Consider the following 17,579-nt stretch of genomic DNA (forward strand, 5'->3'; position numbering starts at 1 on the left):
TAAATTATGGAAATTTTTTGGAAGACGCTGACTTGGATACTGAGCCTGGTCTTGGCCGCTGCTGAATCTCAGATCTTTTCATACAACTCTCAAGGTAGGTTTAATAATGTCTTGTTGAAGACAAAATGAAATAAAATGCACATGTCTGTTTGCTTTGAGGCCATATATATGTTAGTGTACACCTAAAATTTGACAAAATTATCTTTTAGCAGATTTATTTGCCTTTAAAATGTACAGTACTTCTCTTTTTGGGAAAATGGACCAAAATATTGATCTCATCTTGAACTTAGCGTATCCAACTTTTTGTCCAATCAGATGCTGTCTAGAATGAGAATGCCCCTCCCCTTAAAGGCTAATAGCCTCAAGCTGCGACACAAAAATTAATCTGCATTCCCACCATCAGGCCAATTGCCCCACAGCATTGCCTTTAAACCTGCCCTTAATACGCAACCCTGGTACCAGCGTCACACACCCAGCCCATTTCACAAGCAAGAAGGAAGCTCAAGCTGAGGTATAAGACTCTCGAGACTAGCTAGCTTTCGAAATGAACCATGGTGGAGACTGGACCTCCTCCTATGACATTAACACTGCCTCAATCCTCATTTGGGCTTGTTTGGTACAAGGGTGTCAAAGGCGCGATGAAGCGCCGGAAGTGACATTGGGAACGCACCTGGCTCTGGCACGAAGTAGCATGCCCTCATTTGGCCTAATAGTAGAAATGTGGCAATTGTAAAGCTCAGTACTGTATGTCAACAACTCTCATTTGCATCTAACTGAGATCTCAAAGGGGCAAATTCAATAAACAGTTGTGCCACTCTTACGCACATTGCACAAAAACCTGCGTCTTATTCACTTACCACCTTCAACAGTTCTTAAACGATGCAAGCACTAAATGCGCTAACCCTGCACCAAAGTATTTAAATTAAGCAATTGTCATTCTTTTCAGTGTTTTCTATGTAAATCATACTTATTGTTTGTGCCTTATTCCCAAAAGTCAGCACAGTTAACATTGCAGACTAAACATAGTCTGCTACATCTTACACATCCTAACAATCAGAAACACTATGCAAAACGAGTAATTGCACAATACAAATTGCACTTTTTTGGCAATGATTTCGCAGTTGCACCCACTTTTTCAGCAGTCTTGGTTCCGGAAGTATTTTTCCCATTCATTTCTTCCACAGTGATCTCATAAAATCCTTGATAAAAGAGTTTGCCCTGAACCAAATCAACCAGCTCCGAGGTGAACCACAACATTACAAACTATTATTTGATGCAAAAAAGTATGTGAAAACTGGAACAAAGACAAAGGTATAAGACTGTGTACTTAAAGTATTTAATGAGGGAATTACCTACAATCCCATGAGAAATTGTGAATGATGTAATCAAATAAAAAATGTGGGAAAAAAATTATTTTTTTCAAATATTTGCATCCTACGACTGCATGGTTGTTGCAGAGCTTGTTTGACGTGCTTTGTTGTCCACGATTCTGATTGGTGGATTTCTCTTCAGAGTCATGGGTAGTGTTGTTCTTCACCAGGAATTAAGATATTAAACACGATTTCTAAGTTGAAATAACTTGGACTGATGGATTCAACAGAAGCATATACCATCGATTAACAACTTTGGAGCTCATGGTAGGTCTGTCTTTAAAGGTGTGAAAATGAATGGGAATTCTACCTCTGGAACCTGACTGTTATGCTTTATTAGGTGCTAAAACAACACAGTGCGTCAAAATAAAAACACTATCAGTAGGCACATTCATTCCTAGTGAATTTCCTACTGTGTCTCCTGAGCTGTGAACCTCTGAGCAAGATAATTCTCTGGGAACAGAGCTGAAATTGCTTGTTGATTTTTGTTTCCCATGATAACCTACTCCTTTGTTTTGCTTACTGATATCTGATCTGTTTTGTTTCCCAAAAACAAAAGCGCAATTCCTGTCCATGCTGGAGCACTACCAGCTAACAGTACCGGTGCAGGTGAACGAGAAGGGCCAGTTCATGAGTGACACTGTGAAGCATCATAGACCCGGTCGGCGGCGACGTGGACTGGACCACACTGAGCCGGACCACACAGAGACCAGGCTTTTCTACAAACTATCAGCCTATGGGAAGCACTTTCACCTGAATCTAACGCTGAACCCCAACCTGGTTTCAAAACATTTCACTGTAGAGTACTGGGGCAAAGATGGACTGGACAGGCAACATTCTGTGGTGGATAACTGCCACTATGTTGGATACCTACTGGATCAATATAGCACTACAAAAGTGGCATTGAGCAACTGCAAAGGCTTGGTGAGTACAAAAGACTTGGCAGATCTGCATGTTTTGGGTGTTTGAAAGGTAAGTGGGATTTCCATGAATAGTGTACCAAACAGGGCCTTAAACTCTTAAAAAAATCCTTGGTTGCACTTCTCTATTCGTTAACATTAGTAAATTAATTAGGTGTAAGTAATGCATTAGGTATCAAGAACTATATACATATATATAATATAGCATATATATTGTATATATATATAAGTTTGGAATAATGTACAGATTTTGCTCTTATGGAAAGAAATTGGAACTTTTAGTCACCAAAGTGGCATTCAACTGATCACAATTTCAGAACATTAATAATGTGAAAAATTACTATTACAATTTGAAAAAGAAAATGTTCAGAACTACTTCAAAGAGTTCTCATAAAAAAAAAATCCTCCATGTGCAGCAATGACAGCTTTGCAGATCCTTGGCATTCTAGCTGTCAGTTTGTCCAGATACTCAGGTGACATTTCACCCCACACTTCCTGTAGCACTTGCCATAGATGTGGCTGTCTTGTCAGGAACTTCTCACGCACCTTACAGTCTAGTTGATCCCATGGTTTAGATCCATAACACCATAGGCTATAAGTGTTTTTTGCCCACTCTAACCTTTTCTTTTAATTTTCTGTTTCAAAAGTAGCTTTTTCTTTGCAATTCTTCCCATAAGTCCTGCAACCCTGAGTCTTCTCTTTACTGTTGTACATGAAACTGGTGTTGAGCGGGTAGAATTCAATGAAGCTGTCAGCTGAGGACACGTGAGGCATCTGTTTCTCAAACTAGTGTCTCTGATGTACTTATCCTCTTGTTTAGTTGAACATCTGGCCTTCCACATCTCTTTCTGTCCTTGTTAGAGCCAGTTGTCCTTTGTCTTTGAAGACTGTAGTGACACCTTTGTATGAAATCTTCAGTTTTTTGGCAATTTCAAGCATTGTATAGCCTTCATTCCTCAAAACAATGATAGAATGATGAGTTTCTAGAAAGCTGTTTCTTTCTCGCATTTTTTTACCTTATATTGACCTTAAGACATGCCAGTCTATTGTGTATTGTGGCAACTCAAAAACAACACAAAGACAATGTTAAGCTTCATTTAATGAACCATATAGCTTTCAGCTATGTTTGATATAATGCCAAGTGATTTTCTAGTTCCAAATGAGCAATTTAGCAAGGATAAGATGTTGGAGTGTTAGCTGCTGGAAATGGGGCCTGTCTAGATTTGTTAAAAAATACTTTTTTCAAATAGTGATGGTGCTGTTTTTTACATCAGTAATATCCTGACTATATTTTGTGATCAGTTGAACTCCACTTTGGTGAATTAAAGTACCAATTTCCTTCCGAAACAGCAAAATCTGTACATTAATCCAAAATCAAATATTATATAAGCTTTTTATTATAATATTTTTTTAGTTTTTTTCTCAATAGTTTAAAATCTGTAAACTTTAAAAAAAATTCTGATTTTGTTATTTTTTAGACATAAACACCAAAATAAAACAAGATGTATTAAATAAAAAAATATGTACCGGTAATCAATTGGCAGAATGGGTAAAAGGGTTGCGATTACGCTTGAATAGATGCTTTTTCCACACATTGATAATCAGATGATGTTCCAGATGGTTATCGATATATATCAGGATTGTTTCAGATATAAATTGGGCTGCTCATAACGGAATAGTGTTTGTCTTTTCAAACAAAATTCTCAATACAACTTTTGAAAAATTTGAGTGGCAGGGTAAATTAAAGGTGGTCACACACCGGACATGTCTGGCAGATGACATGGCGCATTCTAAAATTCATAACAATCATTTTCCACAAAGGTACGTACATACCACCAATGCTCAGTGTCAAAATTCTGCAGTGCAACGGCGCTCAACTCACATAATTTTCCATGAAATTCGACCCAAATCATTATCAAAAAAGATTATTTACACTAGCCGTCACTGGATGATATTTTGTTTATATGAATCTTTCATATAGTTTATACAATGTAGTTTCAGTTACAAGTATATCTTTTGGTTGTTTGACAGCTTGAATGAAAAATCTATTCTAGTCTACATACAGAGAAATTGCATAATAATTCTAATCGTTCAGGTTAAACCAGTTTCATACACTAACCTGCAAACTCATCAACCTCATTTTGTTTATTCTTGAAGAAGTACAAAAACTTTCATAAATTCGGTCTGCCTTTTACTGCGCCACATCAGACAGTCCTCTGTGTGTGATACCGTTGCTTTTCCTGCAACCCAGCTTCAGTCAATTTTATATCACTCTTGTGGTCTCCCAACGCTATTATGCCAGAGACTGTTAAACAGAGGCCAATTGAGTGAATTGGAAAGCTAACAATCCCTAACCCAATTCAGTAACAGGGTTGGGAATTACTGCTTTAGGCTTATATTGACGGAGAGACCCGCACCATTCCTGCTGAAAACAAGCAGCTGACAAATGTCCGAAACCCCTCTAAAACCAGCAAATCATACCAGCCTGACCAACTTGGCAAGGCCGGGAGACCATCAAACCACATTTAGCTGGTTTAAGTTGGGTTTGTTGACTAGAATATCGTAGAGACTTGGGGGAGACTTGAGGCCGGCAAGAACCCATCCAGAAAACCCTAGAAACCACACTGCACACACAAAGAACTGCTCACATATTCTTCTAGTTAATGTAACATCTTCTATTGTAGCACATTGTCCTTCTTATTGTCTTGCTCAGCAGTTTTTCTTTAGAGCGTTTGGCCAGCGTCCAGAATGAGTCAGTGTGTCTACATCACATTAATAAAGCTTAGGAAGTTTCAAGAAATGTACGCCAGTAGGATATCAACAAGCTGTGTATTACTAACATGAGAGCGAGAGCTTAAAGCAGCTTGACTGTTTTGCTTCCAGAGTTCTTATCAGTGTCCCGGTCTTTGTGTACATAGCTAGTTCTGCTCTGTGTTCAAGTGACTGCTGAGTGACAGCAAAATATTAGCTGAGCTGACTTTCTGCATCGGGCCTAGATCCCTTTTGCACCTGCACACCCATGCAGTGTTGCCAGCTGATTCCTATCTCACATTGAGCATTTCATCCATAGAGGACTTTGGTGTCACATTAATAAAACGCACCATACGAGACATGCTGTGTGTTGTGGCTTCCTGTGATTAGATATGATTATAGCAATGCTAGATCAGGATTGACCGGTGATGGGAATAGATGCTGCTAACTTAACTACATTTATTGAACCCACTTTATATTAGGTCCCCCGGAATCTACACCCCTGCCTACCTCTAAACCTACAAGCACCACATCCTTGCAAATGCATACCTTGCAAGTTTAGCAGAACACATAGTTACTCAATAAATACATTGTATCAACTTCTTAGTTTTTTTTATAAAGCACATAGTAGTTAAAGACACTTAATTTAAAGTGGGACCATTTTTCAGCACTGTAACAGTAGCGAACAGTTTTGTCAGGTAACCTAAAAATCATTAAATCTTTAAATATTATTAAACTTCACTAACTTGACCTGAATATAGCAGATTACACCAACAAAAAATTATTCACAAATTGTTTTGATTCCCTACACGGACGCCTGCTCTGAATTTTATGTGTTTGTAGAGCGATATACAAAATAATATTATAATATTACAATAATTATACAAACTAATAGAATATTTAGTTAAATGCTACTGTGCATCACTGTTTAGCTTAGTTTTATTGACGGTGTGTCTTGTTGGTATTTAGTGCAAATAAATCTGTAAAAATACTATAAATGCTGTCACTCTAATTGAGATACTTTTATAAATATAAAGAACTAACGGTCCTACTAAATGCTAGGTGTCTTTAACTACTATGTACTTAAGCATTTGATACAGTATATTGTACTTATTATGTACATAAGTGTTGTTGCATTGTGTTTACATTTAAAGTACCTGCATTTAATTACATTTGTAGTTACACTGTTAACCTTATCTCTAACTCTAAACCTAACCCTTATCCAACCCTTATCCTTAACCTCTAACCCTTCTCCAACCCTAACCCTAAACCATAACCCAAACATTACCCTAAACCTACCAGTACCTCAACCTCAGTAACCTACCAGTACCTCAACCTCAGTAACCTACCAATATCTCAACCTCAGTAACCTACCAATATCTCAACCTCAGTAACCTAACAGTACCTCAACCTCAGTAACCCACCAGTACCTCAACCTCAGTAACCTACCAATATCTCAACCTCAGTAACCTAACAGTACCTCAACCTCAGTAACCTACCAGTACCTCAACCTCAGTAACCTACCAGTACCTCAACCTCAGTAACCTACCAGTACCTCAACCTCAGTAACCTACCAGTACCTCAACCTCAGTAACCTACCAGTACCTCAACCTCAGTAACCTACCAATATCTCAACCTCAGTAACCTACCAATATCTCAACCTCAGTAACCTAACAGTACCTCAACCTCAGTAACCTACCAGTACCTCAACCTCAATAACCTAACAGTACCTCAACCTCAGTAACCTACCAGTACCTCAACCTCAGTAACCCACCAGTACCTCAACCTCAGTAACCTAACAGTACCTCAACCTCAGTAACCTACCAGTACCTCAACCTCAGTAACCCACCAGTACCTCAACCTCAGTAACCTAACAGTACCTCAACCTCAGTAACCCACCAGTACCTCAACCTCAGTAACCTAACAGTACCTCAACCTCAGTAACCTACACAGTACCTCAACCTCAGTAACCTAACAGTACCTCAACCTCAGTAACCTAACAGTACCTCAACCTCAGTAACCTACCAATATCTCAACCTCAGTAACCTAACAGTACCTCAACCTCAGTAACCCACCAGTACCTCAACCTCAGTAACCCACCAGTACCTCAACCTCAGTAACCTACCAGTACCTCAACCTCAGTAACCTAACAGTACCTCAGTAGCAGCATATGTGAATCCTGTGAGGAGTTACACAATAATTACTTTGTATTGTATTGTATGTATATTAATGTTAGTAAATAGTAGTTATAAACACAGAATATAAAATGGGAACAAACTAACTAAATAACAATATATCATGAAGCATTTTGAAAGGCATAATCAAATTAAAAGCAATGGAAAATATAAAACTATATATTTAAATTTGTTAATTGTAAGTATTAAAATGCATTTTCATTTTATTGCAAAATAAAACAGGCCCTATTGCGTCATTTACAATGTGCCATAAGAGTGGGTTGGTGCGATTCTCTGATTGGTCTGGTTTGGTGGTATTTCTTCACAAGGATTTCTGCTATTTAAAACTATTTAAAAAAGAAAAAGAAAGCACATACCCTTGGAGCTCTCAGTAGGTTTGTCTGTAATGGTTTATACATTAGCTTTAAAGATTAATTTACCTATGGAGAACATGAATGGTATTTTTACATCCGGAACTTGACTATTGCACTCTATTGACTTTGCACAAAGTAGAATGATTGTGCATAAAGGTTCCTTGGCTATCAAACCTCTGCCTTGCAGCTAGATAGCAGTTGTGCATGTTGTGTCTTTAACTCTCTCGACGAGAGAGTTAGGGTGGAAAATTCCCGACGGAGCCTGCCCTGTGCAATTACCTTTGACTGGTGTGCTGATGTGGGAGGACAGGGCTTGATATTGGATTGCACCCTGGTATCAGCAGCACACTTGCATAAATCTATGAGAATGTAGAGTGGCTCTGCTGGTCCTGAGGCATTTCCTGCAGCCACTTTGTCTACTCTTGCACAAAACCTTCGCTTTTTACCACTGTATATTTTCAGGTGTTTACTTTTTTACTTTGTTGTGCAGTGAAAGACAAAGCTGTAGAGTGCAGATTTTTACCTGAGATCCTCAAGAGTTGGTTAACAGAATGATAGGGTCTACACATCTTTACGTGTGAAATTTATTTCTATGTTAAAGCACTTACTTTTTTCCTGAATAAAGTCTTAACCATATAATTTCCTTAATCACTGATGTGGATATAAATGTGGTCAGCTTTAAAAATCGGATAGATGAGCTTGTAAAATCACGTGAAATCATCACTTCAGATCAGGAATTTAACGCCACGCTCAGGTTTAGGCTATAAATTAATTAATGTGAATCATGTGAATCGTGTGATACATTAACATACTGTAGACATACTGTAATATACTGTAGACGTGTGTATGTGCTCAAACGCACCGGTGGAATCCCGAGGTCTGATGTAGAGGGAAACATCAATATTGTAATGCAATGCATTGCACGGTGCATGCTGATTTTGTGTCTTCAGCAGCTTTCTCAATTTAAACATCTTTCTGGTGTACGTATAAATGAGCTATTTTAATTAGATAATCATTTGATATCCAGATATCCAAGTTATTACTCCACCCCCTGCATAATGCCATCAAAGACAGCTCCATATTGTTGAACCAGCGTGGTTCAAATGATGCATGTTTGACATAGTTTCTATGGTTTCGGGAAACAGTCATGACTTGCTAGTTTACTTCTCCAACGATGCATACATTGAGTTAAGTGAGTTAAGTCGTTGTACAGGAAATGCACATATTGAGCATGTTTACATGCACAATGTTACACCGTTTATGCTTAATAAGCCAACAACGAAGGCATGTTATGGCTCTAAGGGTTTCCCTTTACTGTGGTAAGGTCATAAATGGTATTGCAATAAAGGATCGGAGCACATCGATTTTTCTTGCATTTTTTGATTTTTAGAATAAGCTGATTCTTGGTTGTTAAGAGTGTATTAATGTGTATGTAAACATACTCAACCAGTGGTGTGAGTTTGAGGCCAGGCTGTCTGTTTGACGACTAAGGGTAGGCTGAGGGAGTGTTTGGGAACGCTGTATGAAAACGACCACCATTTTAGCAATTTTGATAAAGGACAGCATGTCAAGTCATAAAACGATGAAAATCATACAGGTTTTGAACATCATGAGGGTGAGTAAATGATGACGAATTCGATAATGGAAACAAAGGCATTCGTTTGTAGCCAATGAGAGATTCCAAGCATCCAGCCTAACATTATCAAGTCTGCAGTATAAGCGTTTTCTCATTTCTCAGAACAGGAAAATAGACAGTTGCAATGATTCTGGAGAAAAATTCAGTATTATTATTGTTGCAGCGAAAAAAAATACCAGCTGGCTATATGTTATAAATTTAGATTGCACAGATCTCTGCTTTGCCTCATTTTATTGAAACCAAAAATGGAAAAACAGTCCTTTGAATGCCTCAGCAGTTTTCATTGTGTATTACACAGCATACGGATTATATCAAGTGTGCTTTTGTTTTTCATGTGCAGCTATTTCTTTGTAAAGATTTAATTGGTCTCATTGTGGAGTTTTACAGACTAGGAGAACAAGCCAGAGTAACCCCCCTTATAAACACATTTCTGAGGCACTTTTTAAATTTATTATAAATTGGGAGGCTTTCAGGGGCACAGGCCTGTATGCTTTGGTACTTGTCCCAGTAATTACAGTTTTGTTTTTAGTGTAATTGGTGGTTTTGGAGTGATTTATCTTATTGATTTGTATTGTGGCATGTTTTTGCATTTGCTTGTCATGCTGAAAGATATGAATTACATGTGATTCAACATGACTCAGAAAAAGTGTGTTCTAGTATGTATTTTACAGCATAAACATAAAGAGACTATTTTGTTTGTAATAATAAGCATGTAATGCGACCATTAAAATGCATACATTTACAAATTGTCATTGACGTTGCAGATGGAATATTTCAAACACTGACTAAAAAGGGGTCCAAAAGTCTAAGGCCACATTGAAAATGTTGGATTTATTTTTTACATTTATACCTGAAAATATATAGAAATTTTAAGAGAGGAATTTTTAGAAAAAATATTTTAAAATATTTCGAGGTCACTAATCAAATGCAAGCAAATTTGTGACATTGTGATAGTTCACCCAAAAATTAAAATGCTCTCATCATTTACCCCTCATGCCATCCCAGATGTGTTTGACTTTGGTTGAATCCATGTCTTCAGATGTGAAATGATAGGTGTGGGTGAGAAACAGATCAATATTTAAGTCCTTTATTGCTATCAACCTCCACTTTCAATTTCTTCTTTTGTTTTTGGTGATTCGTATTCTTTGTGCATATTGCCACCTACAGGGCATGGAGGAGAATTTATAGTAAAAAATGACTTCAATATTTTTTTCTCACCCACATCTATCATATCGCTTTGAAGATATAGATTTAACCACTGGAATCGTATGATTACTTTTATGCTGCCTTTATGTGATTTCTGGCCACCATTCATGTCTTCGTTTGTGTTCTGCAGAACAAAGTCATGCACATCAGGGATGGCATGAGAGTGAGTAAATGATGAGAGAACTTTCAATTTCTGGTGAACTATCCCTTTAAGCACACAAGATGCTCTTTGGAACATTCTCAAATCATGCTGAATAACATAATCATCAGGATTTGCACAAACTTACGGAATGTATGCTGTCGTTAAAGCAAAAGGGGACATACCAAATACGAAGACATTCTGAAATGCATATACATTTTTCAATTAAACTTTTTACTTAAATTGTTATGCTGATAATATAATTTGTCAGTTAAAAAATTGCATTAAATTAGAATAGAATGCAAAATAAAAGCATTTTCTGTACTTATTTTCCTAGTGTGCTTTTGTGTAACCTGTGTTTTTCTTTTTTCTTATCAAGAATGGTGTCATTACCACAGAAGAAGAACAATATTTAATTGAGCCATTACACAATATAACCAGAAATTTCAGTGATGTCGACCACGAAGAAGGACAGCCACATGTTATTTATAAAAAGTCTTCCATTCCTTCTCCGCAAGAGCACAGCGAGGAGTTCAGCTGTGGTGTTTCAGGTTGGTAAACCAACATTGGGCCACACTGTGACATAAACAGCTATAGATAGCAGTTTAGGAAATGATGGTCAGGGGTTCAGGTTTGGCTGCATGTCCCTGCAAACAGTCTCTGTTTTTACCGTCAGTGGAGATCTACGCTAGAATACAGCTAATCCCTTTCTTTACAATCTATCATTTTAAAGGTGTTGTGTGCAATATTATTTAATGTTCAAATCATTTGAATGTGAGTCCTTTCTGTTTTCTCCAGACCTCACGATAAACAGGACACCCCTCTACCAAACCATTCCTGCTGCAGACTCATTTTACCCAGCCCCAGGTGGTGACAGCTCGATAGGTGCCCAACGACAGCGACGTTCTGTCAGCTCAGAACGCTTTGTGGAGACCTTGGTGGTGGCCGACAAAATGATGGTTGGCTACCATGGTCGCAAAGACATCGAGCACTACATCCTGTCCGTAATGAATATTGTAAGTTTGGTCCTGCTTTTCTCATGTAGAATGTGTGTCTTGTGTGTTGTTGGTTTCCTTTCTAAGGGTACATGAGGATAACTTAGACAGCATTTGACTGACTTTGTGTCTTTTCTTCTTTTCTGGAGGTCAGGTTGCCAAACTTTACCGTGATGCCAGTCTAGGAAACGTTGTGAACATTATTGTAACCAGACTGATTATTTTGACTGAAGATCAGGTGAGTGTTGTAACAAAATGGCATTATTTGCACAGTATTTCAGTGCAAAAACTTTTTTCATATTCATTACTCACTTTCAATACAGCTAAACCACGTCCTAAATACAATGAAATAGCGCTGCACTTCAAGTATTCAAATTAGTGATGGGCATTTTCAAGTGATTTTGTAGTCGAGCACTCGATTATCGATAACTTATAAATTAAAATGTAAGTTCAAAATAATAGACACATACTTGAAATGTATATATTTTATCACAAACCAAGAACAGCTTCACAATAAGCTAACATCAAAAAACAATGCTTTTTGAGAAAAAAATTAAATTAACAATATGCATTCATTAAAATTAGAAAAAATATACGATTTAAAGATAACAGTGAAAAAATTTGCGCTTAAACGTTTACATAAAAATCAATACGGACGGCATTAAGGTTATGTACATATAAACTCTGAGTCTACATAAAAAGGCTATCACATTTTTATCATGTTCATGTTCAGAAATTTGACACACATAATGGTCTGATAGGCTTCAGAGTTTCTTGTACCGCTTCGCATTTTATTTCTACCATAAAAGCTGATCCTCGTCCGTTGGTTTGCATGACTCCAACAAGAACCGAATATCAATTCTTTAGAATTCAGTAAGAATCAAAATATTAAAAGTATTGCCACACTTTACTTTCGATAGTACAGATGCCATTATCTTCTTCGCTCATCCAACACCATGACGACACACATCCACATAGCCCCAGTGGATTCAGCTCTAGCTGAAAGTTTGGTGAGAGATTCTAGGGAAAAGTTCAGTATAATTCAGCACTGCCTTGGGATGCAAATGCACGAAGAAAAGTCTATTTGCTATGTTAGAGTAGTGTTTTTAATAGCCGACTAGCCTGGTGCAGAACGAGTACTTATTCGATTACTCCTGCCCATCTCTAATCAAATGAAGTCATTAGTATACTTTTCAGTGCAAATATGCCTCCTTTTTATGTAAAATAGGCTCATTATTAATTTGCTTATTCACAAAACTGCGCTATTACTGCCTGCAGAAAGCAGATGGTTAATGGAATATTGTGTAAATGAGACTTTTGTGTACATTTAGTGGTGTACTATTTGTATTACACCCTGTCTACATTGTGGTCACGTTGTGCCACAATGGATTAAGGCTGGCTACACTGGACAGGCGTTGAAGTGTGTTATTGTTGACTCTGCATATTAAGCAGCAATGGAATTTTAATATCGAAAAAGTATACACATCTGATTTATTACCAAAATAACACAGCAATGATATGCACTTCTCTGTATAATGAATCAACTGATAAGTTACATTGGTGTTATATGTTACAGCCCAACCTGGAGATAAACCACCATGCAGACAAATCTCTGGACAGCTTCTGTAAATGGCAGAAATCCATTCTTTCTCATCAGGGAGATGGAAACAGTATCCCAGAGAATGGGATAGCCCATCATGACAACGCTGTTCTAATCACAAGGTTGGGAGAACATTTTGGGTATAAGAGGGGATAACCATGGTTGTCGTGATTTCATTAAGTAGAATACATGTACTTGTGTTAGGTCCAAGGCTAGAGGCTTGAACAAAGTTCTTATTAACCTATCTGTTCCCTCTGATTTCAGAAGTAGTTAATGGTTGTGATTAGAGATAGAGTTTGGACTACGGAATGTTTGTTTGACATTAATGTTGTTCCAGGATAAACAGGAACATTTACTACTTGGCAAAATCATGGTCACCAACACTTAAAGGAATAGTTAGCACAAAAATTAAAACTATGTGAAAATGTACTTGCCCATTTACAGATGCATGCCTGTTCTCGCTAGAACGTATGCTGTTTTTAGCGCAAAACAATGCAAGTTCTCGTGTAAACACGTGAGTCACTGTGATCAAGCCTCTCTTGTAGCACTCATGAACGCTCAACAAACACCAAACAAACAAATGTTCTCTGAAAAATGACTTAAGTTTTGGTTGTTTTTCACCCAATATGCCTTCTGAAGACTTGGAATATGACACAATAGACTACTTTAATGACACTTTTGGGTCCTTTTGTTAAATCAATCACTATTAACTGACATTATATTGAAAAGACGTACCAGAATATTAATTACAATTGTAAGACAAAAGCTGTGCTGGTTTGGAATGTCTAAATGACTGAATAAATAATGACAGAATTTCAATTTTTGGATGAACTATTCCTTTAACCTGCTGAAAAACAGTAGTATTTCCTGTTCTCCTAGCCTGGCCATGCTGGTTATGGGATCAGCTGGAAAACCAGACAACCAGCTAAACACCAACTTGACCAGGGCAGCGTTTTCCAAAAGCATCATAAGCCTAAGTATATCTTAGAAACCATTGGCGCCAATGGTCTCTACAATCAATTTAAGATTGCAATGCTTATGGGAAATGTGGCCTAGGTTGGTAGACCAGCTTAAATCAGCTAAGACCAGCAAACTATTTTAGGCAGGTTTATGCTGTTTTTTCAGCAGGGTTTAAAATCACGAGATTTTGTAAAAAATTAAACACTTAATCAATCCTGAACGTAAGATCAGGTAAGTATAATATATGTTTACCTCTCCGTAACCTGATCATTGATGAAAACATAAATAAATAGCTTAAACCAGTCTTTCCTGATTGGTTGGTCTTAGCTGGTCACCAAATCTAGTTAGGCTGGTCAGTTGGCTGGTTTTAGAAGGGTTTTGGGCACTTTTTTGCTGGTCATTCATGGAGACCAGTGAGACCAGCTTGGCCAGGGAGGTACACTTGCTAAAACCAGCCAACTAGTTTAGGCTGGTTTTAGTATTTTTTTTAGCAGTTGTCTGATCATTGTCCACACTATTCACTTTCAGGTATAAAAACTACTGAGAATGAACAAATAATGAACTAAATCAGGCATAGCCGTCATAATGGGTGGCAACCGTGTTGTTTTGGGCCACTGTCATCACCTGGAATTGGCTTTACATTTGTTTAAATGTTTTGAAGACATAACCCTAGCAACTAAAACTAAAACGTCCAATATCTTTTGTTTTGGAGATGCTTGTCATTATTTTGATTGACGTGGACTTTCTTTTGTCGACCTGAGCTTTGTGTTGTCAGTTTTCTTCAGTTTACTTTTCCTTTGAGTCAGTGTATTTTTGTTCTGAAATCCTTGCCTCAATTCATTCTATTTATCCTGGAGGGAAAAAAAACACTCACAGTAGTTTGTTTCAGTGATTAGTTCTTGTGCGATCAATCTACTAACCAGCGGACGGCTCTGTGATTTTAAATGTTCCGCCAACTTCCACAATTTAGTTCAAATTAGTGGAGAAAGGCTTGTTTTAGTGCTAGCTGACATTTTGGCATACAAATCTGACAGTTTGTACTGAAAATATATATTGGGTGGGTCATTTACAACTTAGACCATATGGGTTATTAATGTCATTGTTAATTGGTGTTCTGTGATGCATGGCTGTGTGGTTTGGACAAGTGTTAGCTTTGACGCTGTCAGTGGATACCACAGACGTCACTTCTTTCGCTTAAGCACATGGATATTTCTATTTATACATGTATAATTTGTTTAACTTTGTGATTTTACCAAACAAATGTAGAGGCCAAAGAGCTTTTCGAAGTGGCTGACGCAGAAGGTTTCTTTTTAAGTGTATTTCTTTGAAACAGACAGACATCTTCCAAGGTAAGCAGAGCGGTAAACAACTAGCCATTGTGCTGCTAATATCTGATAGATTGGTTTTGAGCCTGGCAAACAAACAGCACTAGTTCTCTGCTGAAAATGGATTTAAATGAGTCTTATTCTAAATTAAGAGGGCATTTAACCCCATCTCAATAAAATTAAGTCAGAGTCTAAGGGGGAATTTACTATGAAATTAAATTGCGCTCGCTGACAGCATTGTTTATTTGCACATGCTGTCTGCATTGTTTTAGAAAATGCCTCTTGTCTCTTTAAAATGCCAAAAGCGCTGGATATATTCCTGGCTATAACACTCTTTTTCATCATTTGATGAATTACTACTGCCACGATCATAGAAAATGTACATAAATGGCTGGTAATAGTGCAACATTAATTGTGCCATGCAAATAGCACTGACTTTTGCGAATAGAGTAAATTAGCCTAATTTGGAGAATAAGCCTAATTGGCAGCACAAGGAGGCATGTTTATACTGAAAAGAATGATAAGGACTAAATTTAAATATGTGTGCCACAGTGCTATACCAATGCAGATATAGCCTGCTTAAACTGGATTTCGGGGTATTAGCGAGTAAGATGCAGGTTTTTGTGCTGAAATACCTTTTTCGTGAATTTGCGTTTCTAACTCTTGCATTGTCCAATCCTGAAACTACTTGAGGAATAGTCTTTTCTTCTGTACTCCCTGCAGTGCTGCAATTTAATTAATATTTATGCTAGTTGTTCTTAGTATGAAGGCATTTATGGGTGGTGAGTTTATATATGACTAATGATAGCCTGGAGGAGAGCTGAACAACTCACACAGAAGTTTCCTCGTCTATTACATCTATTGTCAGTAGCACTTGAGTTAATTGTGATTGTTTGTTTATGTGGTGAAAAGCAGAATCACAACTTAATATTGTTCTTTGAATGCTCAAAGATGATAGCTTAAAATGTTTACTAAAATTGCTATAGTTGTAGTATTTTATAAAATTAATAAAGATTGTGAGCGTTGCTTTAGTTTATGTTTAATATAATTTTTATTGTTGTAATTGCTTACAAAGTTTACAAAAATTTTGATAGTTGCAGCAGTTTATAAAATGTATTAAAACTGTGATCATTGTTATAGTTTGTTAAGTTTAATAAAATGTTTTATTAAAACATTTTATTAAAACATTTTATTAGTTGTATTTGTTAACAAGTTTACTAAAATTATGATAGTTGTGGTAGTTTATAAAGTTCACTAAAATTGTGATCGTTGCTGTAATTTATGAAGTGAAGTAAAATTGTCATAGTTGCAATTTTACTAAAATTGTGATAGTTGTGGTAGTTTACAAAGTTTACTAAAATTGTGATTGTTGCTATAGTTTATATAATTTACTGAAATTGTAATCATCCCTTTAGTTTAAGTTTACAATTTTGTTTATAATTTTTATAGTTTATGAATTTTACTAAAATTGTGAACATTGCTGTAGTTTATGAAGTTTAATAATTTGTGATAGTTGCAATAGTTTACAAAAAGGTTGATTGTTGCAATATAGCATTTACTAAAATTGTGATCATTTCTATAGATTATGAAGTTTACTAAAAGTGTTATAGTTGAAATAGTTAACACAATTTACTCAAATTGTGTTTATTGCTGTAGTTTATAAAGTATACAAAAAATTTGATTGTTGCTATAGTTTATAAAGTTTACTAAAATGTTGATAATTGTAATAGTTTATGAAGTTTTCTAAAATTGTGATTGTTGCTACAGTTTTCAAAGTATACTAAAATTGTGATAGTTGCAGTAGTTTTTAAAATGTATTAAAATGGTATTTATCGTTTAGTTTATAAAGATTGTGAAAATTTTGATAACTGTAATAGTTTATGAAGTTTACTAAAATTGTAATCATCACTTTAGTTCATAAAGTTTACGAAAAGTTTTATAATTTTGATTTTGAGTTTTTGAAGTTTACTAAAATTGTGATCGTCAATGTAGTTTCTGAAGTTTAATAAAATTGTGGTTGTTGCAATAGTTTTAAAAGTTTATGAACATATTTATAATTTTAATAGTTTGTTTATCAAAATTGTGATCATTGCTATAGTTTATGAAGTTTACAAAAATTGTGGTAGTTG

The 17,579-nt window shown here is 36.4% G+C and overlaps 1 protein-coding gene across 1 annotated transcript in view; it reads left to right on the plus strand.

The window, feature by feature from the left end:
• Positions 1–17,579, plus strand: part of adamts6 (ADAM metallopeptidase with thrombospondin type 1 motif, 6) — a 108,757-nt gene continuing 91,178 nt past the window's right edge. The window contains exons 1-6 of the mRNA XM_052116752.1: positions 1–94; positions 1,930–2,294; positions 10,950–11,121; positions 11,369–11,586; positions 11,720–11,803; positions 13,142–13,287. Of these exons, the coding sequence (XP_051972712.1) occupies positions 7–94; positions 1,930–2,294; positions 10,950–11,121; positions 11,369–11,586; positions 11,720–11,803; positions 13,142–13,287 (1,073 nt within the window). The 5' untranslated portion in view covers positions 1–6. The remainder of the gene's footprint in view (positions 95–1,929; positions 2,295–10,949; positions 11,122–11,368; positions 11,587–11,719; positions 11,804–13,141; positions 13,288–17,579) is intronic.

Source organism: Xyrauchen texanus, chromosome 44 (genome assembly GCF_025860055.1).
Source record: "Xyrauchen texanus isolate HMW12.3.18 chromosome 44, RBS_HiC_50CHRs, whole genome shotgun sequence".
In the NCBI taxonomy this organism is placed as follows: Eukaryota; Metazoa; Chordata; class Actinopteri; order Cypriniformes; family Catostomidae; genus Xyrauchen; species Xyrauchen texanus.